The following is a 27,095-nucleotide window of genomic DNA, read 5'->3' as shown; positions in this document are numbered from 1 at the left end:
TATTTCTTTTACTCCTGTTTATTATATTTTTTAATATATTATCCTTTTTTTGTAAATATAATTATTTTCCACGTATAAATCAATCTTCATTTATGACATCATTATATTTTGCACATAATTTATGTCAATTCCCTAATACAAAATTTATTTTTCCAAAGCGAAACCCAGAAAGAGAACACTAACCATTCATACTATTCATTCATCCATCTACATACCATACACATCCTATAAATATCCTATACATAGATCTCAATAGTTGTCCCAGTTAACGCTTATTAGTTGTAAAACAGTCTTTATAGCCCCCAAGAGGGAGCTACTACAAAAATTGTAGGATTTCCAAAAAAGACTTGGTCAACGCGTTTTGGTGGCACAAAAAACGTAGAAACCACCTTCATCAGGACCCGCTATTTCTCATATCGTAGGTTCTCAAATTCTGGGATTTCCTAGAACGATATATATATATAAAAGTGAAATTAATCACTAGCCACAAAAAAAATGTAATATACTCAATAAATTTAAAAAGACACCGATTGGACCAATTAATACATATATACAATACCAAATAGTGCAATGTAAAGAGAGCCGGTTTAACCCTAAAAAGACCCCAGCATATAAAGTAATACATTAGGAATTGGGTTACCTAACAAAAAAGGATTTTTTTTTTAAAGAAAATAATTTAATCAATCTAGAAAAGGAAGTTGTCCATGTGGAAATATCCTATAATAACAAGGATATGTATCCAACATATGAATTGAGTATTATGATCTAACCCTAACATAGATTTAAAGGTAAAATACTTACTATTTGAGGGAGTAATATTGACCTAGAATGGTTTCTGTTATAGATATAGGGGATAATCACAGTTTCTTCTTTGTGTGACGCTATCCTGACAGGATAGGAATAAAAAGACAACATAAGGATAATTGTATTTATATATCTGACTTTCATTTTCCTATTGTAATCTCTCTAAATCTTTCTTGTAATTCGACACAGTATTGACATACCCTCAGAAAGCGCCTCCAACGTCGTCCTACTCGTAAGGGAAAACCATGATACATCCGGTATTTATTCAGAGGTATTCCATATATCTTTGTAAAAGAGTTATTATATTCTGCATTACCACCTATCTTCCACTATGAAGGGCTTCCTTGCTATACTCTATCTCCAAGAATGGAAATTATACTGATCATAAGTACCTTTGAGTAATATATCTTATCAAGGTCACAAAGGTGTTCCTATTTCATCTGTATCCAATTCTGGAAAGGACACCGGACCAGGTACACGATTTTTAAAATTCTTCGTAGTGTCCCTATAGCAATAAAAGTGCAAAAAAATAGATATATATTTAGCAAAAAAGTCCTAGGGGGCAGACAATAACAATTATACGCTGCTCAACAGAGACTTCTAACCAAAATCTTTGCCGGCAAGAGTAAGACAGAGAGCAAAAGATTCCTAGGAAGCAGGCACCATGATTTATATGCTGCTCAACACAGATTTCTACCAAATTTATTCCCGGACGGGTTCCCAATCACAGTCTCTTAGAGATAAATATTACCAATCCCAATATCTAACAAAAAAACACCCAGGCTAGGTCAAGAAAAAGTCCGAAGTTCATCCGAAAGACAATCACAGAGTCCAACCTATTCCCTCCTGACTCACCATCTTTTAAGACATCTCGGACCTTCAATCACAACGTTGGCGTCATCGGTTCGTCTTACCCGTAGGTTCGCGAGACTTTACCCAATTGCATGTCTCTATTTATACCATTGCGGTCTACCACGATACGCGACCATAATTGCTAAAGCAGCTTCACCTGTTGGTTCCATAGTCACTGACGACAGACCAACTACTTGTACTACTGCAAGCGCCATCTTTGAAGAGTGTGTTTCATATCGTAATACCCCATTCCGAGTTGACAAAATAACTTAAGTTTGTACACGACAACCCACAAAAATGACGAGCCATCTACCAAATTGTCCGCAAACGGTATCTTAAGTAAAAATATCCATTAATACCATTTTAATCAATACCGTTCCACATGCATATTTAGTTAAGTCACGTGACCTATTAATTTCGTAGAAACTAATTGAAGACTCAGTACCTCTACCACTATACACATCATCCAAAACAAATATGTTACGAATCGGATCCCGCACGAAAGGCCACCACGAGGACCCAACCTGCTTAAGATCGTCCAAAAGGACGACAGACTCTTTGCTGAAATAATACCAGCGCCATCTTGAGTGAGTGTATAACCAGTTGTCACTACTGAGAAATGTTTCTACAACGTTCAAAAGGCCACAAAGATGAATTTTTGTATATCCAAACCCACAACGCTAAATTTCCATAGGTAAAGCAAAGTAAGAAAAACAATAGACCAACCAAATCATCTCTACCCAAATGCCTAATACATTTAAAAAATGTGTGAACACATATATATACCCCAAATCATGCATACACCCCCAAAAAAGGAAAATTAAACAAACTTTCTGAAAATACAAACGACAGTACTATCTATCATTAAAGAAGGACAGTTGAGCTTACAGTTAGATCCTATGATGAAAAGATATTTTCAAATGTGTAAACTTTACTGACTAACTTGCAAAGACCCAAATAATATCTACAAGAAAACTCATTATTACTGTTCATACCAATAGTGTATACAAAATTACAAAACAGAACCATAGACCAAAAACGGCCAGCCGCCCGTTATCTAGTTGTCAGGAAACGCTATGGGCAAATCACTCGCCAACACCATAGCAATGTGGCTCACAGCTCAATAGACAAGCATCAGCTAATATCTCAAGATAGCATTAGTAGTACCACACTTGGAACTCACCATGGTTGGGAGATATTCCATTGGATTTCCTCATTTAGACCATGCTTCACACTGTTAAGAGTGAAGATCCAAAAAGTCTCTCTCCTCTTTCGCAGAATTTCCATAGGAATCCCTACTTGGCCTTTTACTTTCTCAAGAATACACCATTTAATATCTTTTTCAGTGTGGTGTTTAATGAGAATGTTTTGGACAAGGGGGGCAGAAGCCTTACAGGTACGTATAGCAGATTTGTGCTCGCTAAGACGTACTCTGAATTCACGTGCTGTCTCCCCTATATATGCTAGATTGCACGGGCACATGAGGATGTAAACAATGTTTTGACTTCTGCAATTTGTAAGATCTTTCAGTTTAACATTATACCCCTGATACACAAATAGATCCGTGACTAAAGCAGAGTCACAGGCATGGCAGGATCCACAAATATGGTTTCCCATGACAACCGGTAAACCCGTAATGGTAGTTTGACGCATAGTATTGATGGTGCTCGATCTTGCATGCACCAACATATCACGTAGATTGCGATTTCTGCAATAAGCTACCAGAGGTTGTTCTAACTGGGTTTCTTCAGTATTGGTATTTAAGATTTTCCAATTTCTTTGGATGATGTTGTTAATCTTGAAATTCAAGGGGGAATGATTAATCACACATACCACTTGTTCCTTGGGAGCACGTTGTGCTCCCTCCAAGAGGGCATCACGATTATAGTACTTTGCCCTCTTGTATGCATGGCGTACCAATCTCTTAGGGTATCCCCTCGCCAAGAGTCTCATTCTAAGGGCATCACCATGAATATGGAAATCCGACATGTTTGTACAATTTCTTCTGACCCGTAAAAATTCTCCAAATGGGATAGAGTCCTTTTGGATGTTAGGATGATAACTCTGATACTGCAAGATTGTATTTTTTGCGGTAGGCTTCCTATATAGGCTGACTTCCAGGATATTATTGAATCCTGAGATCAAAATATCCAAAAATTCCACAGAGTGAGCACTGCTCTTAACTGTAAAATTCAGATTGTCATCACTTGCATTCAACCAAGCAATGTATTCGCTAAGTGAATCGTTGTCACCCTTCCAAATGAAGAAAATATCATCAATGAAGCGTCTCCAATTCTCAACATTGTCAAAGAAAGGAGCCACCTCATTGAAAACATAAAGGATAATTTATTAAAAAAATATAATAAACAGGAGTAAAAGAAATAAATTGAAGTGGTAAATTGGTGTTATTTGTTGTTTAGCCCATGTTGACTTAGATGTAAGAAATTAGAACACAGGTCTTGAGGGAGCATTACTTGTTAGGCTGTCCTAGGGAATTGGGACATCGGTACGGCTGCATATGACTTCCTGGCACGAAGTTATCTTGAAGAACACGCCAGTTGTCCTCTGATTGTGCTAGAGGCCCCAGTTGTCAAAGAACATGTATGTTCATTTGCCTTACTAGACTGGATGGCGGACACTTTTGCAGAACACTCCAATGACTTCCTCTTGGAAGCTGTTGCTACTTACTGTGCCTATACATTGATGGATTAACTTGGATGTCGTGCAACTTTCCTTTGCACAAACTTTTTGGTTTTTCATTCGACATTCGGGCTCTCTGAGCCTTGCCGTTAATTTTTCCATTCAATTTTTTTTCCTTTTATCGGTTTTTTGCTCTTCGAACCTTCACTGCCTTCTATATGGATTTCCAATTCGTGCCCTTAGTTCTGTTCTATCGAACTTGAACTCTGCGTCCCTTATTATATCCCTATTTTGCTAGTGGTCCGATCAAGGGGGGAGTGTAGTGAGGGCTGCGATTTAGATACATACATTGCTATGTTGGCATAAGCGCGTTAGATGTTAGAAAGCCATCTTGCCACTTTTGCTGCTTTTGCACACGACACTGAAGATACACGTTATTATTTGAAAACTGCTTGCTCGCCTTTTTCTTCACATGAGAACTGTCTGTTGTTCACATCCCTAGACGTGCGCTGCGACCTTGGTCTGAACATTGTGTAAAGAAACAGTCTGGGTCGCCAGACAAAGCATGTTTTTGAGTTCAGGTTGATCGCCCCACTATTTAGCCATAACACGCACACAGCTGCAAATACCTGAAAGTCGAGTGCTTTTAATATTGCAGTCTGCATGCTTTACACACATTCTGAAGAAGAGCTTTCCCAGGAGCAGAGCACACCTGATCCTGTGATGTGATTCAACTAAGCTGATCTTTACGGTATGGGGTTCCCCATTCAAGTATAGAGACCTTCTATTAGTATAATAATGCTAGTTTACTAGCGAAAGGAAGGTGGCTGTATTCCACTGTCATTTATACTATGATTTCTCCTTTCATTTTCTATAGTATTGTAACAATGCCGATGGTTTTGATTTTAATCATTTGTCTGCTTATGTTAGCGAAAGTACTGCATCTTAGGACACGTAGTTTATAAAATAAACCTTTTAAACTTTACCGTGTCTCTGATTACTCTTGTTGTGGACTGATCTGAGAATAATTACGAACAGGTATTTCTGATTCCCACCATTCCTGAGCGTACTCTAAGTCGCTTGTTCTGGGTTGTCTATACATTGGGACCTCAGATAGAATACGGATAACGAATGGGACACTGATGCTGGTCGGATAGGGGTTCTGAGGTGAGTTTTTGGTACACCACAATTCACTGAGGTCCTGGTTTCCTGCGCATAGTTCTGTGCATGAGCAGAATCCCTGCAACAAGAGCAACATGGCCAACGTACTTGTGAATTAAGTTAGATGGAGAGTGGATACAGATGGTCCATACCTCAAAGACCGACACAGTATTGTGTTATAACTTATCCTTTTTTAAATGTATAATAATGCCATTTCATGTAGATTTATCTTTAGCATGTTTTTTTTGTTTTTCTTTCCTATTAGTATGTTCCACCCCCATGTTTCTGGGTCCTTGGTTCTAACTTAGAACCATCGTGAGAGTGCACCTTAGAATGTTGCCATTTCATGTATATTTATCTTTAGCAGGTTTTTTAGTTTTTCTTTCCTATTAGTATGTTCCACCCCCAGGTCTCTGGGTCCTTGGTTTTACCTTAGAACCCTTGTGAGAGTGCACCTTAGAATGTTGGCATTCTTACTGAGGAGGGTTAGGATTGGTTCTACCTTAGAACCCTTGTGAGAGTGCACCTTATAATGTTGGCATTCTTACTGAGGAGCGTTAGACATGGCAGTTTGGGAACTGTCATTACTTCATTTTGGTGACCTTTGAAGACTATTGCACAGGGGGCAGCTGTGGTTCCCCACCTCTGTTACGTTACCAGCCTAACCTACTTTTGAATACGCCTTACCTGGTCATCTCTGGGACTTCTCCTCACGTTTTCTACCTACTTCTGTCCAGTTGGAGTTTTACACCGTTGTCTACTTGGGCCGTGTCCTGCTGCCAAGTTTTTGTTTAGCTCCTGCCTTGAGGTAATTTCTCGAGAGTTTGCCTCGCTTCGTTACATAGCCGGCAATCCTGTTCCAGTCTTCTCTGCCACCTAAACTGTGGTGAAGATTTCTACGCATCCCTTGTGAGGTGCTTCCAGTCTTCGGCGCATGCTTTATATGCTTTTCCTGGGACTCCTCACCGAGGTTTCCTGTCTCTTCACTGCGCAGGTCCAGAGGAGTGGTGTCTCCGCGCTGCGCCTGCCCAGTTAAATTTTCTTCAAGATTTCCAGTTCTCCTCACAGCGCACGCCCTGGGGAGCGGCGTCTGCGCTCTGCACCTGCCCTGTTATATTTTCTTCAAGGTTTCCTCACAGTGCACGCCCTGGGGAGCGGCGTCTCCGCGCTGCTGCGCCTGCCCTGTTATATTTTCTTCAAGGTTTCCTCAAAGCCCACGCCCTGGGGAGCGGCGTCTCCGCGCTGCGTCTGCTTTCTCCACGCTTCCATCCAGCGTCTTCGCCTGCCATCACCGCTGTTGCTTCAACGGTATCCAACCCTCCTCTCCTCAACCGCTCTCACGCTTTGCTCTCTCAGCACCCTCAAGTGAAATTTCACTTTCCCTGCTGAGAGTTTGTTTGAAGTCGTTCAACTTTTGCAAATAAGTTGGGGAAGTCGTTAACAGTGTGCTGTTTTGGTTGGAGTTACACGCTGACAGGCACAGCTTAATTACGCCTGCAGTTTATCATAGTTCTGTATACGCTGGCAGGCACAGCATACCTTGTTTTCATAAGCAGTTGACTAATGTTCATCTTTACACGCTGATAAGCACAGCTTATATTTGCCTGCAGTCTTTTTTCATTAAACTTTCTTTGACAAGCACAGCCCATTTATTGATTCCATGTTAACTGGAACTGTGACTGCTCTTCTTCCTTTCTCCTTCACGTATAGTCACCTATATCATTGGTAGGGTTCTTTATTTTCATTTCTAGCTTTTAAATTTTGTGTTTCTTTTCCGTCATGTCAGTTGCAAATATGAGTCATTCGCCTCCATTCTTAAATGATGAGGGTGAACCAGAAATCCCTTGGGATATATGGGTCAAAATACTCCATTTCTATTTAATTGCCATAGGTGGGGAAAAGTTTTCATCTGTAACGAAACAGCATATTTTATTATACAACTTGGGCATACAGGAAGAAACGTTTATGAAGATCTTGCTGATGGTGGAGAAGAGGAAGGTGAAGGTGATGTAGATGTTTTCACCACTACTTTAAGGAAATTGGGTTCCCATTTCAAAGATAGGGTAAATGTTGTTTTGGAGCAACATAAGTTCTTTAAAAGGGTGCAAGGAAAAAATGAAAAAGTCACCTCATACATTGCCACATTGAGGGGGCTCACTGCCACATGTGAATTTGGAGCACTTACTGATTCTCTCATTAGGGATCAATTGGTCCGCTGCACCAATGACCACAAAGTACAAGAGAGGTTGTTGACTCAAAATCCTGATTTAGAGGAAGCTGTAGCGATAGGTAAGAGTATCGAGCACACTGCTTATTGTGTAAAAGAAATTAAAAATAACAAAGACTCTCTTAGTGATGAGAAGGATGTAAATGAAATTAAGGAGGACAATAAAGTTAAGAGTGTTAGATGCACACACTGTGATTAAAACCAAGTCAAAAAAAGAGAATTTCAGAAGATACAGATGTGGGAAAAAGTCAGCGTGTTTGCAGATTCTTGTTCCCCTTATACCCAGATTGACAAAGAAACCTTTCAGGGAATGTTTAAGGAAAATGGGCATACTTTTGAGAAGCCAGATATACATCCAGAGTAAGGATCCTATTCCTGTAAAAGGAATGGTGAAGATGCGAATCACTTTTGAAAGCAGGCATACCATTGGAAAAGTCTACATCACAGAGAAAGGGAGTAATCTATTGGGGTGGAAGTACCAGAAATATTTAGGCATCACGCTTGACCCCAATAATAAAGAACAGGTATTTTTGGTTGACAGGTCCTTGGTAGGAATTGATGTATGCAAAGAATTTCCTGAAGTTGTCACTGACAATATAGGAATGTTGAAAAACTATGTACACAAAATTAAACTAAACAATTATGCTGTTCCGGTTGCGCACAAAACCAGGTCCGTTCCATTGTTGATGCGTGAACCATTAAAAAAAGAACTAGAGAAACTGGAGAAGCAGGGCATTATTAAAGCTGTGGAAAGTTCAGAATGGTTGCCCCTCATTGTAATTACACCTAAAAAAGAGAGTAAAGACATCCGCATGTGTGTGGATCTGAGAAGTTTAAACACCAACATTTGGATAGATAGATATCCGCTTCCCAAAATCAATTAAATGTCTGTAATTAATGGTGCTAGATACTTCTCTGTTTTAGACATTACGTCAGCATACCATCAAGTCCCTTTGCACTCTGATTCCCAGATACTTACTGCCTTTACTACACCTTTCGGTACTTACAAATTCTTAAGAAGGCCTTTTGGTCTGGCCTCGGCCGCATCTGCTTTCCAAAGAATTATGCAACATGTATTGGGGGGGAATAGATAAATCTATTTGTTTCCACGACAATATCCTTATTTATGGTTTGAATGAAGAACATAATCTCAACTTGAGGAAGGTGTGTGCTAAGCTTAGTGAGGCAGGTTTTACCATCAAGAAGAATAAATGCAAAATTGGAGTAGCATCTGAGGATTTTCTTGGTCACACCCTGTCTAGTGAAGGAATGAAACCCAAAATGGACTTAATAGAGTCAGTAATGGAAGCTCCCATTCCCGTCAACAAGGAAGAAATCAAATCCTTTTTAGGTTTAGCACAGTATATGTCTAAATTCATTAAGAACTTTTCAGAACTTGTACAACCCATTAGAGACCTTCTGAAAAAAGTGACACATTTTGAATGGTTACCCGTCCTTAACCGTGCGTTCATGGATTTTAAAAAAGCTATTGCAACTGCTCTTTTTTTACCACCGATGACAGTAACGGGGCATTGGTGCTACACTATCGCAAATGGAAGGTGGCAAAGAAGAGATAACAGCCTTTGCCTCCAGGACATTGATGGAAGCAGAAAGCAACTACTGTACAATTAAGAAAGAGGCTTTGTCATGTTTTTGGGTGACAAACCATTTCAAATACTTTTTGTGGGGTATACCGTCCGTACTAAGAACTGACCATAAACCCTTAGTATCATTATTTTCATCAAAAGACATTGAACTACACCACACCCAAAATAGGTAAATGGCTCGTGCCTTTACAAAGTTTCGATTTTAAAATTGAATATGTTCTGGGCATCAAGAATCAGGTAGCAGGCTGCCTTTTTCGTTTACCCATCAATAAGCAATTGGAAGTGGGTGTAGAAGATTTGAAGTTTTACAAGTAGTCATTCCTGCCATTTTGGAAGAAGATTGGGAAAGACACGTCAGATGATGCTACGTTAAGGGTGGTCATTGAAAATATCAAAAACGGATGGCCCAAGAAATGTGGTGCTCTTCCTCGTGAAATACAACCGTATTGGAATGTAAACGAAGAACTGTCAATTGTAGAGACTAAAGTGTAACTGGTTACTCACCTTTTTGTTTATTGAGAGGGCGTAAACCCGGCTCAAAACTTACACCGAATTGGTTGTTTGAAGATAACTCATTTGAATGGGACAGTCAAGTGGCTAAGGAGAGAATTGTGTTTCATCAAAAGAAATACAAGCAAGAATACGATCACAGATGGGGAGCCAAACAACGCAAATAACATAACATATCGTGTATTTGTAAAGCACACGTTCACCCAGAGGTATCTTGGCGCCAGATAAGGAATATGCTACTTACCAGTATGCATCTGTTCTTGGCATGTAGAGCTGCAGAGTTGTACACTTAGCATAGGTCGCCATCTGGTGTTGGGCCCGGATGTTTGCAGTTTGTTTTTCTTCTTGGACCGTCTTTGGAAGTCACGAGTTTGGTGACTCCTCCTTCGGTCCGTACTGCGCATGGGCTTCGGCTCCATCCTCAGATTGTTTTTCGCCAACAGGGAAATGATGGAGCGTAGTAATAACAGTGAGAAACCCATGTGTGTTGTATCTAAATAAGATGGACTGGAACGGATACAGGTAGCCGGGGAGGCGGGTGGGCGTGTACAACTCTGCAGCTCTACATGCCAAGAACAGATGCATACTGGTAAGTAGCATATTCCGTTCGAGGCATATGAGCTGCAGATTGTACACTTAGCATAGATTATATAGCAGTACCCAACCTTAGCGGCGACCACCGGTATCCGTTGCAGCTGTTTGAAAGAGTGTTTTTAGTACAGCCTGGCCCACCCTAGCTTGCTGCTGGGAATGCACATCTACACAGTAGTGTTTTGTGAATGTGTGCGGTGTAGACCATGTGGCTGCCTTGCATATGTCATCTAAGGGTATATTCCCTAGAAAAGCCATAGAAGCCCCTAACTTTCTTGTAGAGTGGGCTTTAGGGGGAACAGATAATGTTCTCTTTGCCTTCTGATAGCAAATTTGTATGCATTTTACAATCCACCTAGCTATCCCTGATTTTGAGATGGGGTTGCCTTTATGTGGTGGAGAAAAGGAAACGAACAACTGTTTGGTCTTCCTGAAGGGTTGCGTTCTTTGTATGTAATATAGTAACGCTCTTTTCACATCTAGTGTGTGTAAGGCCCTTTCCGCAACAGATTGGGGTTGCGAAAAGAAGACAGGTAATTCCACTGATTGATTGAGGTGGAAGGGGGTAATGACTTTGGGCAGGAACTTCGGATTAGTTCGAAGTATGACCTTGCTGTGATGCATTTGTATGTAAGGTTCCTGTATGGTGAACGCTTGTATTTCACCAACCCTTCTAAGGGAAGTGATAGCTACAAGGAAAGCTGTTTTCCAGGTGAGAAATTGTAGCTCACATTTGTGCATTGGTTCGAAGGGCGGACCCATTAGTCGTGTAAGGACCAAATTTAGATTCCATACAGGGGAGGGTGGTGCCCTGGGAGGAATTACTCGTTTAAGGCCTTCCATGAAGGCTTTAATAGCGGGCACTCTGAAGAGTGACAAATGCTGTCTGTTTTGTAGATAGGCAGCGATCGCTGCTAGGTGTAGGCGTATGGATGAATACGCCAGGTTACACCTGTGAAGATGGAGCAGATAGCATATGATGTGTTGTATGGATGCATCTAGAGGGTTGATTGTATTGTTACGGCAGTACATTACAAATCTTTTCCACTTTGCGGCATAGCATGCTCTAGTGGTAGGACGTCTGGCTTCCATGATGATGTTCATGCAATCAGGGGGAAGGTTAAGGTATCCGAATTCTAGGATTTCAGGAGCCAGATCGCCAGGTTGAGCTGAGCTGGGTCCGGGTGCCTGATTTCTCCATGGTTCTGGGTTAGGAGGCATGGGGATAGATGCAGTTTTTGATGTGGTACCACTGACAGTTGTAGTAGCGTGGTGTACCACGGCTGCCTGGCCCACGTCGGAGCTACTAGAATGAGTGTGAGGGAGTGCTGTTGTAGCTTCCTGACCACTAATGGAATTAGTGGGAGAGGTGGAAAGGCGTATGCAAATCTGCCTGACCAGTTCATCCATATCGCATTGCCCTTGGACAATGGGTGTGGGTATCTGGCGGCGAAGCTTGGGCATTTTTTGTTTTCGTGGGTGGCGAAGAGGTCTATCTGAGGATGCCCCCACTGTTGGAAGAATGGGTGAAGAACTTGTGGATGCAGTTCCCATTCGTGTAGTTGTTGTGTTTGTCTGCTGAGCAGATCTGCCATGGTGTTTTGTACGCCTGGAACGTGCTGTGCCAGGAGAAAGATGTTTTGGGGAATTGCCCATCTCCATATGCTCTGGGCTAAGCGGGAGAGCTGGGGAGAGTGTGTCCCCCCCTGTTTTTGTATATAATACATCGCAGTCATATTGTCTGTGCGAATGAGGACTGCTTTGCCTGAAATCTGCTTTTGGAAAGATTTTAGGGCTAGAAAGATCGCCAAAAGCTCCAGATGGTTGATGTGGAGCGTTTTTTGCTGTGGCGTCCATAGACCTTGCATTGTGAGGTGTAAGAGGTGCGCTCCCCAGCCGGAGAGCGATGCGTCCGCTGTTAGAGTCACTTGGGGAACCGGGTCCAGGAACGGCCGTCCCTTGGAAAGGTTTGTGGTGTTCCACCACTGCAGAGAGTGATGTGTGCGGCCGTCCACCAACACCAGATCCGTCAGCTGACCCTGGGCCTGGTTCCACTGTTGTGCTAGGCACTCCTGAAGTGGACGCATGTGGAGTCTTGCATGGGGCACTATGAAGATGCAAGACGCCATCATCCCTATGAGCTTCATAAACACTCTTGCTGGTAGAGAGTGTTGAGGAAGGAATATTTTGCGTAAGGCTAGAATGCTTGTGATTCTGGCTGAGTTTGGATAGGCAATACCTTTTGAGGTGTCTATGGTGGCCCCGAGATATTGCTTTGTGTGAGATGGTATGAGGTGGGACTTTTGGTAGTTCACCGTGAAGCCTAGCTGATGAAGCAGTTGGATGGTGCTGTTTGTATGTTGCACGCATTGGTGGTAGGACGCGGCTTTTATGAGCCAGTCGTCTAAGTAAGGGAAGACGTGAACATGTTGACGTCTGAGGTGTGCTGCTACTACTGCTAGGCATTTGGTAAACACCCGTGGTGCAGTGGTGACCCCGAAGGGGAGAACCTTGAATTGGTAATGTTGCCCGTCCACCACGAACCTGAGGTATTTTCTGTGAGAGGGGTGTATTGGAATGTGAAAGTACGCGTCTTTCAGATCCAGTGTTGTGAGAAAGTCTCCCTGGCAGAGGAGTGGGAGGACTTGTTGTAAGGTGACCATGTGAAAGTGGTCTGAATGTATGTAGGCATTTAGAGGCCGGAGATCCAGAATGGGTCTGAGGGTCTCGTCTTTCTTTGGGATTAAGAAATATAGGGAGTAGACCCCTAGATTTCGTTGATTGTCGGGTACCTGCTCTATGGCGTGTTTCTGGAGGAGCGAGAGTACCTCTTGTTTGAGCAGTGTGGAATGCTCTTGGGACATTGGACGGTGCCTTGGTGGGATATTGGGTGGGGTAGATGTTAGCTCGAGGCAGTACCCTGACCGAATGATTTGGGTCACCCATTTGTCCGATGTTATGGACTCCCATACGTGGATAAAATCTTGTAGTCTGCCCCCGACCGGAGTGGAATGGTCTGGGGGGAGCGAAGGGGAGTCATTGTGCGGGTGGGGTGGCAGAACGGGTATTGTTGGTTTTGCCCCTGCCCTTATTGTTGTTGCCTCTGTAACCACCTCTTTGGTTGCCCTTTGAAAAGGTATTTTGAGGAGGGGATTTGTAGGAGGTAGAGGCATTATCGGTGGAGGAGCCTCTACCTGTGCCACGAAAGGACGAGCGTCGAAAGGAACGCTTAGAGGCTTGGGTCTGGAGCGCTCCCATAGACTTCGCTGTGTCTGTATCTTTCTTCATTTTTTCGAGCGCTTCGTCTACCTTTGGGCCAAAGAGTGTTTGCTGGTCAAAGGTGTGATTAAGTATTGATGTCTGGACCTCAGGCTTGAACCCTGATATCCTGAGCCAGGCATGGCGGCGAAGCAGGACACTGGTGTTTATGGCTCTAGAAGCAGTGTCTGCTGCATCGAGGGCACACTTAATGGAGGTGTTTGTGATTAGTTTGCCCTCCTGAATCAGGTCATGAGCTTGGCGTTTGTATTTCTCTGGAAGGTGCTGCATAAGAGCCTCTAATTCATCATAGTGTGCTCTATCATATCGCGCAAGCAGTGCTTGTGTATTTGCAATGCGCCACATGTTTGCAGCCTGGTAGGCGGTGCGTTTACCAGACGCGTCCAGAAGTTTAGATTCCTTGTCTGGTGGTGGGGCATCTCCTGAGGATTGGGAGTTAGCCCGCTTTCTAGCTGTGGAGACAACTAGGGAATCTAGAGGAGCAGGGCCCTTGATGTATGCAGGGTCTGTGGGTGCCGCCTTGTACTTCTTCTCTATTCTAGGGTTTAGTACTCTGGCTCTGACAGGGTCTTTGAATACCTCTGTAGCGTGCTTGGTGACACCCTTAAGCATGGGTAAAATAGCAGTGGAACGATCTTGTAAATCAAATGTATCCAGTAGGAAGTCTTCTTCCACTGGTTCAGTGTGCATGTCCACCCCATGGTAGTGTGCTGCTCTCTGCACTAGATGGTGAAACCCTAAAGAGTCCTCTGGAGGAGACGGCCTTGATGGGTATAGGTCGTCTTGAGGTACATTGGGTACATCAGGGTTATTATAATCCTCCCATGGATCTGGGGTCCCTGGTGGAGTGGGATCCATTGGGGCGTCCCCTGGGTCATTGTCCGGGTCCCCGTCATCCGGATCTGGGGATGGGGCCGGATCGTAGTGAGGTAAAGGTGGAGGGGGTGGTGGTGGGAGGGGGGGTGGCAGTGGGGAGGGTACTCTAAGGGGAGAAGTAGCTGAGTCCCTCTTTTTGGGTGGAGGAGGAGGAGCCGGAGCCTCAAGGCGACGCTTCTTAGTAATCACAGTCAAAAGGCCAGTCTTTGGATCTCTGGACAAAGTCTTTTGTAAAGGGTCTGGTGTAAACAGAGCCAATGGCGCCGAGTCGTCTGTCGGCACCGGCGATTTCGGAACCGGAGGTTTCGATGTTCTGTGTACGCCCTGCTTTTTGGAGGTCTCCGTGTGTTTCGGCGTCGAATGCTGTTTCGGCGCCGGAGCGTCGGTGCCGACCGATTTATGTTTGTGTTTGGTCGGCGCCGAGTGTCCAGGCTTCGGCACCGGTGGTTTCGGAGTCGAGCTGGATTTTGCAGGCTTCGGTGCCGAGTGGTGTTTATCGGCACCGGGCGTCGGCTGGCTCGATCCCGAGCTGCCGTGAGACTTTGAGTGCTTCGACACCGGGCCCGAAGGTGGGGTGATCGAGGCTTTGGTTTTGGTTTTGCCCAGGCCGGCAGGCGAGGGAGTAACCGGAGTCTCTTTGGTTTTCGGTGCGGGGCTGGGAGGGGGCATTGTACTCACGGCCCGCTGTCCTGGTGTTACGTCCTCCAGGTCGGAGTCGTCGGCCTCGGAAGCGCTGACGATGTCTTCTCCCAGTTCGGTGTGTGTCTGCCCCGAAGCTTCGGCGTCGTCTCCGAAGATGTCCGGTGGAGCTGTCGAGGATGAGTGCGCCATGGTGCGTCGAGCCCTTCGATCTCGGATCGTTTTCTTCGATCGAAAAGACTTGCAGGCGGGGCAGTCTCGAGCCTCGTGTTCCGGAGAGAGGCAAAGGTTACACACCTGATGGAGGTCGGTGTGGGGAAATTTAGACCCACATTTTGGGCACTTTTTAAACGGAGTCCTTTCCATCGGCCGGGACCGGAGTCGCGGAGGGCCCGAAGGCCGGTGTCGATGTACGGGATGGAAAAAGTGCCGCTTCGAGAGATGAAGATGATGAAGGAACTCGAAGAATCGAGGATTTTCCGTCGAGGCTGGAACCGTAGAAGTTCGAAGCCGGAGCACGAAGTATCACATCCGAGCCCGATGGCGGAAAAAAACAATCTGAGGATGGAGCCGAAGCCCATGCGCAGTACGGACCGAAGGAGGAGTCACCAAACTCGTGACTTCCAAAGACGGTCCAAGAAGAAAAACAAACTGCAAACATCCGGGCCCAACACCAGATGGCGACCTATGCTAAGTGTACAATCTGCAGCTCATATGCCTCGAACCAGATGTTTCTTGTTACCCAACTCAATGGTACTCATTTTAAATCGACCTCAGATGGATGAAAGGCTGAGTGGACCCGCCGGGATTTGAACCTGTGACCGTGAGGTCGAACACAGGCCCCTGCAGTGGAGGCATTAGTCCACTGAGCCACTGGAAAGTAGGTGAATGGGTCATTGTTAAGAAACCTCACACTAACCTGAACAGGTACAATAAACACTATGGTCCAGAAAAAATAAAGGATGTTAAGAAAAATTTAGTCATTATGGCTGATGGCCGAATGTGGAGCATGGATAGATTGGTTCCACATCCAAGGCAAGGTATCTGTAACAAGTTGGTTAATAGTTCAAAAGAGCTGTCCAACATATCTGGAGTTAAACGTAGTGACAGGAATGTAAGTTCACCCAAGTGGCATGGGGACTATGTCATGAAATAATCTTTTATATAATGTTACAGCATTTTCTGTGTCCTCTCTTTCCTGTCAGACCTCCTTCCACTCTATATTCATCTTGTTTTGCTGTTTCGTTCTTCTCCTCCTTTCTTACCTTTGCTCCTATCCTTTATTGCTAATCGCTCTTTCTTTATAATTGTTTTCCTCCTCCATTTTCTCTTTCATCTACCTTCCTCCCTTTACCTCTTCCTGGCTCTTCTCCTCTTTTGTAATTTAGGGTAAGGAGATGTGTTATAACTTCTCCTTTTTTAAATGTATAATGCCATTTCATGTATATTATCTTTTGCAGGTCTTCTAGTTTTTTTTTCCTATTGGTATGTTCCACCCCCATGTCTCTGGGTCCTTGGTTTTACTTTAGAACCCTTGTGGGAGTGCACCTTAGAATGTTGGCATTCTTACTGAGGAGGGTTAGCCTTGACAGTATGGGGAACTGTTATTACTTCATTTGTTTTTAAGTGTTATCATACGGCCCTGCCACTGGTGTGGTTGGCTGTCTTTCCAGGGGTCTTGAGATGAGCAGTGCTGTCTTCTTTAAAATGCACAGATCCATTGAAGAGATACTGGACTTGGCTTCACCTCTGAAAGCTACTCTGTGGTTGCTGGTTAGCTACCAATAGCTCACAAGCTACCCATTGGAGACCCCTGGTTTCCACCATAAGAATGTTTGGTTCTTTGCATATTTCACAAACATTATGTTATCTAAGCAGATCAATAATACAGCTCTTTAAACAACTGCATGCTCTTGGACAGTGGCGGGGGTGGTGGGAGACGTGGGGCCAAGAGAAATCGAGAAGAGCCAAGGGGAGAGGAAAGGGGAAGACAAAATAGATCAAATGGACAATGTCTCGAGAACAAAATGGATTGTTCTTCCCCGTGACATAAGAATCAGTACTCCATGGGTAGGCAGATGTATGCATTTGACCAACCGGTCGGAAGGAGTAATCATGGGAAACAGCAGAAGGCCAAAGGGAAAATTAGAGGGAAAGAAGTAGATTTGTGGGTTGAAAGTGGGAGAAACTGGGATAACAGAGTTAGAAATACATGCACTGCTCCAAAAATATTAGAGAGAAAAAGAAAGACCGCGAGAGAGCCAGGAGGCCGCTTACCTGCTCCACAGTGGAGACCAACCACCGACTCCGCTGTCTCAACAGTGAGTCCTCATGTGATCCTATCACTAGGACTTATTTTGCTATGTGCCCCCAGTTGAAGAAGGAAATGTTGGGATGGAGCCAGAATGGAGCTGATGGGAGAACGTAGACCAATGGGAAGGAAAATACCAGGTATCTGACAGTCTTAAGATGGAGAAGGTAATGTTGGCTGACTGATAGTGCTTGAAATGGAAAATACTACGTGAATGCATTAACGGTCTTAGAGTAGCTGCTTCCAGATGAAACTAGACAGTCCCCTATTTCTGAAAAGCAAATTATTTTGGGATTGTGATTGCTGTGACAATTTATTGCCGCCACTTCTGTGCTTGCTGCAACACAGTAGACGCTACATTGTCTTAGCATTTCACAATAGTTCAGCAAAAACTCGGTTTGCCACTATGAAGCATTCCCAGAGCAGCCTTAATGCAGGACTCAATGAAATACACTTGCTGTGCCATTCATAAATCGCAAACATTTTACAGGCTTAAATTGTAGTTCATTTATTCTTCATGCAAAGCTGGCATGCATTTTCAGCGTGGCACTATTTTATATTCTGCTGCTTCCAGTGTCCGTGGGTTTGCTGCAAGTTTGGGTATCTGTCGGAGCAGAAAGGCACTATGTAAACTGACAATGTGTGCTGGTTTATGGCGTTTTACAATCAATAGACAAACACTCTGAGATCGAGTGGAACTTCCTTGAATTGCCTGAGTCGGAGGAGCTCTTACTGAGCACAAGATGGCGGCGTGCTCTTCGGCGGAGCTTGCTGCAGACCGAGGCTCCGGTTTCCCTCCTGGAGCACGAATCTCGGAGTTCAACACAGGACTCAACGGGACATGCACCATACAAGGCACTCTGCTATTTTGGTTTCTCTGAGCCCTGTCTGTTTCAGAGGCTCGCTCCAGTTTTCAACTCAGCCTGACCCTAAAATGGCGACTGCTCAAAAACGTGATGGACTTAAATGTCTGACGAACAACAGTGCAGGCTGCATCGCCGTCGAAACAGATCGGGGCCTAATTTCCATTCCGAGTGCCCGTTGCCGGATGTTCATGGCATCCTCAGTTCTCTTCCCTAAGGTACAATTTTCCGCCGCTGTTATACAGTATGATCTTCGCTCCAGTGAGCACTGCTCGTATGATCTGACCCTAAGATGGCATCCTTTTGTGAAGTGCAGGGAGCGCTTCTCCTTCCCTTACTGGTATACGTGCTGGAATCCTATGATCCTGCGCAACTGTCTCAGCTGTGGTGCCTGTTTTTGTAGGGTATGAACTATATATATATATGATATACAGCATCTTCTTCATTCCGGCGAGCTTTGCTTGTAAGGCCTGACCCCAAGAAGGTGTCCATTCGAAATGTACGCGGATAGATTTCTCCTTCCCCTGTTGGTCTGCGTGTCGGAATCCTATGGTCCTGGGCAAGCGTTTCAGCAGTGGTGCCTGTTTGTTAGGGATTGAACTACTGCTGGACCATTCTCTCCTGAAACCGAGTTTCTCTTGGGTGCTGATCCTGACCTTAGGATGGTACCTGTCTTTTTGGATCTCAGAGTATGTGATGAGATCACCCAAGATCTGAACTGAAGCTACCGCAAGACTCATAAGACGCAGTCCTCTACCCCCTTCACCCTAAAGTATGTCGCCTGGCCTCTACATCTTAAGGATCTCTCCCCTGGGACCCACTCTCAAACTATTTCAAATTTGATGCTGAGATGACCCTGCATGGTGTTTATTATTGGCAATGGACCGAGTCTCCATGTGGCCCCACTTGGGTTTTGGTCCCGCTTGCTCTAACTTTTGGGCCCCCTTGGGACACGTTCCTTCCATTGCCGGTATACCTGAACTGATCTGCTCCCCTGCCCCCTGTCTTTTCTCCCCTCCCTTTTTTCCCTCCTCCCTCTACTGAGGTCTTGACCTCCTATGTTTAATTATGCAACAGTAACTAACGTAACCATGCAAATCTGTTATTCTTGTTATTCCCGACTGCGGATACGTGAACAACATGGCTGATGACCGGTGGAGCTGCTAGACAGCTATAGAGGAGATTGGCCCTGGTCTTCCCCCTCGGCCGTCACCTACCCAGCCGGACATTAGGCATAGTTCTCCTCGTCTCTCCACTTGGGTCTCCTTCCGCCACCTCCCTCCTACGAACTACTATAACATTGTTTTTTTCCCTATGTTTTTATTATGCTCTTGTAACGGATGTAATTTGTAATTTGTAACGTAACGATCGTCATGTAAAGCGCTCTGATACCTCCGGGTCTAGCCAGCGCTATATAAAACTCAAATAAATAAATAAAAATATTTGTGGAGTGGCAAAACATAGGGTTACCACGTACTGCCAGGGAAAGAAAGTCAGCATTCTATGCTATATAGAGTCTGTCCATAGGGTGTCCTCTCCACGACAGCATGGGATATCGCAAGGGCTGATATCCTGTACTGCAGTTTAAACGTTCGGTCTGCTGCTATTCTATGCTATATAGAGTCTGCGCATAGGGTGTCCTCTCCACGACAGCATGGGATATCTCAAGGGCTGATATCCTGTACCGCAGTTTAAACGTTTGGTCTGCTGCTAAATATGCTATGAAGAGAAAATAACCAAAGAAATGTGCTTCAGCTGCACCACTGGCCACCAATGTTCTAAAATAGTTACTACAAATATCTTGTAAAATATAAGGAATTCTCTCGACAACTGGACTCAATGTGTTTTAAAAGACACCATTTGTCACTCTCACAGGAAGAGTACACAGTTCTTTATCTTTCCAGGTATTAAGGAGTATAAAAAAGCCACTCATACCAATGAATGGAAACCCCACAAGCAGTGCTGGAAAGTAGAGGTGTCGCCCTGGATCCAGATTCCCCCTGCAAGAACACCTAGAGGCCAGTACAAGGGAAGGAAATGAAGACGCACAGCCATTCACATCACAAGTACCTTAGAGAAACTAGGACTTAGAGACAGGGTCTTTACTTTGTTGAACCCCCCCCCCCCCCACCTGCCATGTAATGTATGCACATGCAGTGCTGGAATGCAAGAATTATCATTGGCTATGAGTAATTACACAGATAGTGATATAAATGACATCTACTAACTTATTTTTCATTTAATTCTTTTATAATGCTGGGTTTTGGAGTGCTTTACTTCACAAAGAGAAAAAAGAACAATTGAAGGACAGAATGCTGCACAATGTCAACCATTCGCCCCATGCCTTTCCAGGTCAGACCCAGCCATATGCAAAGCAGTCTTGACCCTGTTCCCCATGATAACAGTCTAGCCCCAACTGCAAGACCCTCCCTGGACTGGAAACAAGAATCCAGGGACTGGTTCCGGGGCATCACCCCTCATCAGCCAGGCTAGCTGGACTCCGGTGGCATGGTGAGCACGGGACCCACGTCTGGCCCCAAGTGGGATGGGTATGCCTAGACATGGGTCCCTTGCTCACTGTGCCACTACATTCAAGCTAGCCTGGCTGATGAGGGGTAATACCCCGAAAACGGTCCCAGGATGCTTGTTTCCGGTCCAGAGAGGACCTAGATTGGCAACTCAGGCTGGACTGTTCCTATGAGGCACAGGGTCAAGACGGATTTGCATATGGCTATGTCTAAACTGGGGTGGCATGGTGAGCAAAAGAATGATGGATTTAACCAGATCTCTTGACTGGGGTGAATGTTTGATATATTTAGTATTCCGTCCATCATTCGCGTATAACTTTACTTCACAAAGAGACACTGTAAATCATCCAAGTGTGTAACTCAATAGACAAAAAATGTTACATAAGACAATTAGTTTTATAAGGTGTTAGAAATCAGATATCGCCCATACTTGTGGACATTATATGCTAAGACTGAATGGTCAGAATAAAGACATGGTCAAGATTTAAAACTTTACAGTGATCGGTGTTGCCTGTACTAACAAGGCATTTTTAATTCCCAACAGATCCCTTCTTTGCAACCTTAGACTGAGAAAAAAAACACAATAAGGATCTAAACCTATCGTATACAGACTCCTCCGTGATTCTGATAAATAGACCACTGTGCTATTTTAGAAGGACTGCAACATATGAATTGGGAGTAACAAAATGATCTCAGTGTCAAAAACAGTGGTCCCCTAACCCAGCTACATAAACCACAATTCTGTGATGCGCATGTTACAGTATGTGCTTTGTCACAGGCACACTAACCTGGCATACAATGTTTTGGATCAAAACTGTGACCAGACAAAACACAAAACTTTCCCAGAAATGCATTAAATACCAGAGTTATTTTACTGCTCTTATAGTGCCCTCAAGACTGCTGAGCACACAAAGGCACATGCAGCGGATGTCTTCAAGCAGAAGATATTTTAAAATGCAGCCTTTTTGTGACCAATTAAGTAATCTATAACAGATTTACAGTCATATTCGTCCTGGTTTGCAATTTATTTACAGCATGATTATTATTTTTATTTTAATGCATAAGTTGACCGTCAGAATCTGCTGTGCAAACTCCTTCTTTCGTGACACCACCCCTTTTCCAATGCCACACCTTGACCCCCAATGCATGGATTCCCGGAGTAAAATGTTTCGAGTTCTAGCACTGCTCATGCGAAATTGTGACTTGGGCTTTTGAACATGGCTCTGCTCCCGCCATTCAAAATAACGTAAGCGACCCCTCCCATCACAAGTTCGGGTCCAGTTGTGCGCCCATAAGGAATCTGAAACCTTGGCAGCTACGCGCCCTGGCACTGTCCTGCAAACGGCACAATATTGCCCGCTGTACGTTTGGTTGTTGTTTCGTGGTCCGCCTCTGACTCAATAGCGGACCAGTGACAATGAAAATACACGACGTGAGAAAGGAACACAAAACATGGTGCTCATTCAAGCGTCAGTTACCTCCTGCACAGTCTGGGCGGGGTGAATCCGGAAGTTCAACGTGGCGCTGGCGGAAGGCGGGATTATGTTCGACTGCGGGAAGATAGTAAATAATCATGGCTGCACTCTAAGAACATTAAACATTTCTACGCCGTCAACTGAATTGCCTATTGTCATTTAAATATTCGTAAACATTAACACCCTCCGGCCTTTCTTTATAAATGTGAAACTTTGTTTCTTTCATGGCACTCAATCCTGTAGGTCCGACCATTTTTGTAGGTTTTTGAACATGATGGACCTGTGAACGACGAGATTTATCCATGATCACGTGGTACAGTAAAGCGAAGACGCCAGGATGACAAGTTAAGCTTCCGATCTGCTTGCACAGAAGGCAGTTTTGCCAGCCCCCAGCCCGCAGCTCATCCATACGTGCCGGTGGGAAGTAAATACGACAAGACTAGACAAGTAGCACGAAGCCACCAAAACCGACTTTACAACAGACCTACCTTGACTCCGGCATGGAACATGGTGACTGCAGTAGTGGTGCGGACCAGGGCATTGCTGGAGGTCTTCCCTTCGAGAATCCTGCGGGGCACAGGAGGCACACAAGAAACTCAGCACAACTATTACAAACCTGCGTAATATGCATTTCAAAGTCAGGCAAGATGCCATATCGCAGTATGCCGCTGCCCGGGTCCCACGCAGGGGGACATCAGCAGGGCAGCTCTCTAGTGGCCGCCCGTCATTGCCTCCCCCCCCCCCCCCCCCAACCCCCCTTTGGTCCATCTCCCTTGAGAGGCTGCGCCGAGGGGAGGCCCCAATGGGCAGTGCGGGGGGAGGCGGGCTACTGGGCTGGGCGGGGCCAGGCCCTATTTATGCCTCCCGCCCCCGTAGATCGCCCTCTGCTTCCTGTTACGCTCCTGGCCACGCGAGTGTGCAGCAGGGTAATACAGCAGCAGCTCACTAATGGTAATGAAAACATTAGGTGAGTCTGCCAACTAAAAGAAACCCTTTTTAGTGATGTTGTAAGGGTGGAACACATGACCCAAGCGGCGCATGGTGAAGCTTCGCAGGGGGGCCTATTGGGCTGGGATCGGAATGCTGTGGGTCAGAGGGGCGACCATTGGTGGTAGTTTCGCTCTCACAGGTTGAGAAGAAGATTAAGAGACTTGTACTTGGTTGGTGTCAATTTGATTAGGGACTATGTTCTCCGCAAGTGCATGTGCCACCTGGCCAGAATTGTTGCATTGTCAGTATACTACTACACCAAAGCCATATTTGTGCTGTTCGCCTGGTTGGTGTCCTGTGTCAGAGAAGGGCAGATCCGGGCCTCCCGTCCCCGGGCAGGGGAGGGCAGTGCTCTCGCTAGGTGCCGCTGCTATTTGGGGGCCTTTGGGGTGCATCTTGATGATGGCACCATGGGTCAGTGAGTGGGTGCTAAGTTGAGGCGAAACCGGCACAAGCCAGTTCCCCCCCTCAGCGCAAAGTGTGTACATCACGCAAGGCTTTTGGTTTACAGGCACCCATCTCCACTACTTACGGTGCCAGGCTGTCAGACTGACTGGGTATATGTATACCACTGTGAAATACCACTCTAACAGGTTTCAGAGTAGCGCCAGGAAACCAATGTGGTACGTGTGCCCTACAAATTTAGTATAACATAACAAATGTTGGATTGGATTTCATAGTCTTTTAGGAGCAGAACATAATGTGTTTATGCACAAACAGAGATCCGAAAACAGAGCTTGTGGAACCACACAGGATGTTTCACAAGGTGACAGCAAGCCACACTGTTGGAATAAACAATTAATAAGAGAAATTACACTATTTTGAAATTAATTAAATAGGAGTCAGCAAGTTTTACGATATTTTGGACTAATAGTTATGGTTAAAGGTGAGATAAGGTTACCTCGTTTTACAAAATCAATTCTAAGAAATTGCAGTTTCAATTTGTATCAGCTAATAACATTTGCAGTGCGTACGATTAGCTAAGATTTTGTTCAAACTGAGGAAGAGCATATCGACCATAAGTAATAGTGGAACCAGGGAAAGCTTTACAAAGCAATGCTGTAGATTTCCTGTAGAATGCTGTATGGATAAGCTTCAGGGATAAGGCCCTGACCTTTCACCCCTCGAGGGACCATCACCAATTGCGAGCAAACAGGTGAGGAGCACACTAATCCCCCAGTAAGTGTAACTGCGATGCAAGAAGTTTGGTAAACACAGCGTTAGAGCACAAATAATGACAAGGGGTTATAGACCATTTGGCATCGCCAATATCCTGCCAGGGGATAATGTTCACCGCCGGTTCCAACAGACTTGTCTGCCCCACGGGCTATCCTTCCATGGCCTAAAACCAGTGACTGGAAGGGGCATCTTCTTCAACCTGTGTCGAACTGGGAAAGGAAGTAAGGCGGGCTTGATATCCCTTACTTCTACCTGCGTTGGCACATCTTGTCAGGAGTGATTGTCAAAGGTATTGCACTTCAGCCAGTCTAGGTTAACACCCATCCACTCCAAGCTAATTGTTCAAGGTGATATTGGGCCGCATATACACAGCCCAGTATTGGCCCCTGGGGTTGTCAGTGTCGTGAATTACTAAATTCTACTGAACTGGAGGTGTGACCGGGTTTTACACTAGCAGAAGTTCGGGAGTGCAAGCCTCCACCTAGGGGGGTGGCTGGCTGAAGTTGATGAACTAGTTCAAACGTTTCACAGCACTACACGTGGGAGAGTGTCAATTACCTGTGCATACTTCAACCAGACACCCCAGAATGAGTGGCAATTACCTGTGCATACTTCAACCTGACACCCCAGAATGGCAGGCCCTCATCAACATGGTAATAATTGAGAGAGCAGAGAGCGACCATACCTCTTGAATTTTGCACTTAAACTTTCTAGTAATGGGAAGGGCTTAACACCTTCTGAAATGAGCATGACCAGAGATGTGCGGCTCTCCACTGACATTTGACAGGTTCATGGGCAAGGCTAGCGGAAAAGCCAGATGTATTGTCATCAATTAAGGCAGACGTGACCCAGGTATTGGCAAGATAGAGACTCTGCCAACTATGAAGATGTAAACGAAATCATAACTGGGGCTCACAAAAAATTATTTGATAAAATAAGAAGTTTCTTTTGCAAGCCACTATGTCGGTGCCACAAATTACCTATAGCGCAGCAACACTGGTATAACAAGGACTGTAGGCAAACCTATAAACTCCTTGCAGCAGCAATAAAGTCTAAAATCTAGCTTCTATTCAACAAGCAAGGAAATTGTATACGCTGTCCCAGTGGAGAGCAAGAAAAGATTGTGATGAACAGCGGGACTAGTATAAGACTCTATCATCCAATTTAATGTAACTTAATTTGCAAGTAGGAAGGCTAAAACAAGGAGATGTTGCTAAGATATGGGTCAGTTTGAGGTAAACAATAGGATAATACAATGTGAAAGGAAGCAAAAGTAGGGGGTTAATGGCCGAAAAGGTAAACATGGCAGAGTTAGCAGTTTTATCGATTTTTTCATTTATTTGTACTGGCATGCTGTAGGAAGGTGAGATTGTCTCAACGACTCATTCGCCAACAATGCTGTCACCAGCTAAGGTTTGTGGCATTAACCATTCAGAGACAGTGACATGAAGCAGCCAGGGACAGTGAGCATATGTTTCCCGTGTGCTGGGTGAGAGTACAAAGACAGAGGCTGTTGCCCCCTACTGTCTGATGCTCACAGCTTTTAAGGGCCCATCCCCTCATTAGATACCCGTGATGTCAGCTTGTGTTTATATACGTAGGGAAGGTGGTTAACTCACATGTTACCTTCACCTTGCTTTATTGTGCTGCAGCTGTTGGAAACACACTTCTAAGCCAGGAAGGACCCTCATTTGGCCAATTGAAAAATCATAATCGGGTTGCAGGTCCATAAGCGCCTATTTCACCAATGCCTTGTTACCCATGCCATATTTTCCAGCCTGAGAAACAGATAACAGATTTTGGTGTTGCTCTTCTCGCTCAGCCTTTCCTTGGAGCCAGGGAGTTGGGAAACGTTCACAAATTTTGGCCCTCGAGCTGGGAAATATGTATTCTTCAGCAGCTCAGTCGGTCATATTGGCTTTATACGGAGTCAGGATAAAAGGCGTCCAGATAGCAGTTACGTTAAATGTTTTGCCCTCGGCAGTGGGGCCAAAAGACATCCTTGCGTCAATTCGCTTCTTGTAGAAATCTCTTTTGTTGGTCTGCTCTGGGCTTCTGAGTAAAGTCGCAAATTTATTGCTGTTATTTACGGGTTACAGAACAGGACCCATAATTTGCCCACTAAAGCTAGCTCGCAGGGGCAGGGCACCTATAACAGCGAAGGGAGGAAGGGGGGGCTCTGGCAGCGACGGGAGCCTCCCCAGAGCTGTGGCGGAGTTACAGGGCGATCTGGAGGCAGAAGGGTACAGTAAGGGTACCTCTGCGACAGTCGGTACAGTAAGGGTACCCCTGTCCGGCACAGTAAGGGTGCCCGAGCCAAGGTCCGGGAGCCAAAGGAGGTTCTGGGAAGACCGCGACGGCGCCCCGTTGGTCCTTCGGGCGGTTGGGGGGCCTGACCAACCGGGGGTGTGCCATAACACGCTCCGCCCCCGTTAAAAGGGGGCGGGAATATTAGACAGATCACGTGATCTGAAAAAAAATGGGCCGCACTGCCGGGCATCGACCCACCGTGCGTGCTGGCTCGCAAGGCAGGCGGAGCAGCGAGGGGCTGCTTGCCCTGGAT

The 27,095-nt window shown here is 45.0% G+C and overlaps 1 protein-coding gene across 1 annotated transcript in view; it reads right to left on the bottom strand.

The window, feature by feature from the left end:
• LOC146869282 (N-fatty-acyl-amino acid synthase/hydrolase PM20D1-like) overlaps positions 1 to 27,095 on the bottom strand; it is a 177,032-nt gene that overhangs the window by 69,893 nt on the left and 80,044 nt on the right. The window contains exons 10-11 of the mRNA XM_085646942.1: positions 22,852 to 22,930; positions 22,367 to 22,438 (exon numbers count right to left, since the gene is read on the bottom strand). Coding sequence (XP_085503068.1) covers positions 22,367 to 22,438; positions 22,852 to 22,930 — 151 coding nt within the window. The remainder of the gene's footprint in view (positions 1 to 22,366; positions 22,439 to 22,851; positions 22,931 to 27,095) is intronic.

This window comes from Triturus cristatus, chromosome 1_1, assembly GCF_964204655.1.
Source record: "Triturus cristatus chromosome 1_1, aTriCri1.1, whole genome shotgun sequence".
Classification (NCBI taxonomy): Eukaryota; Metazoa; Chordata; class Amphibia; order Caudata; family Salamandridae; genus Triturus; species Triturus cristatus.
Note: the sequence above shows the minus strand (reverse complement) of the source record. Positions and strands in the feature narration are given on the sequence as shown.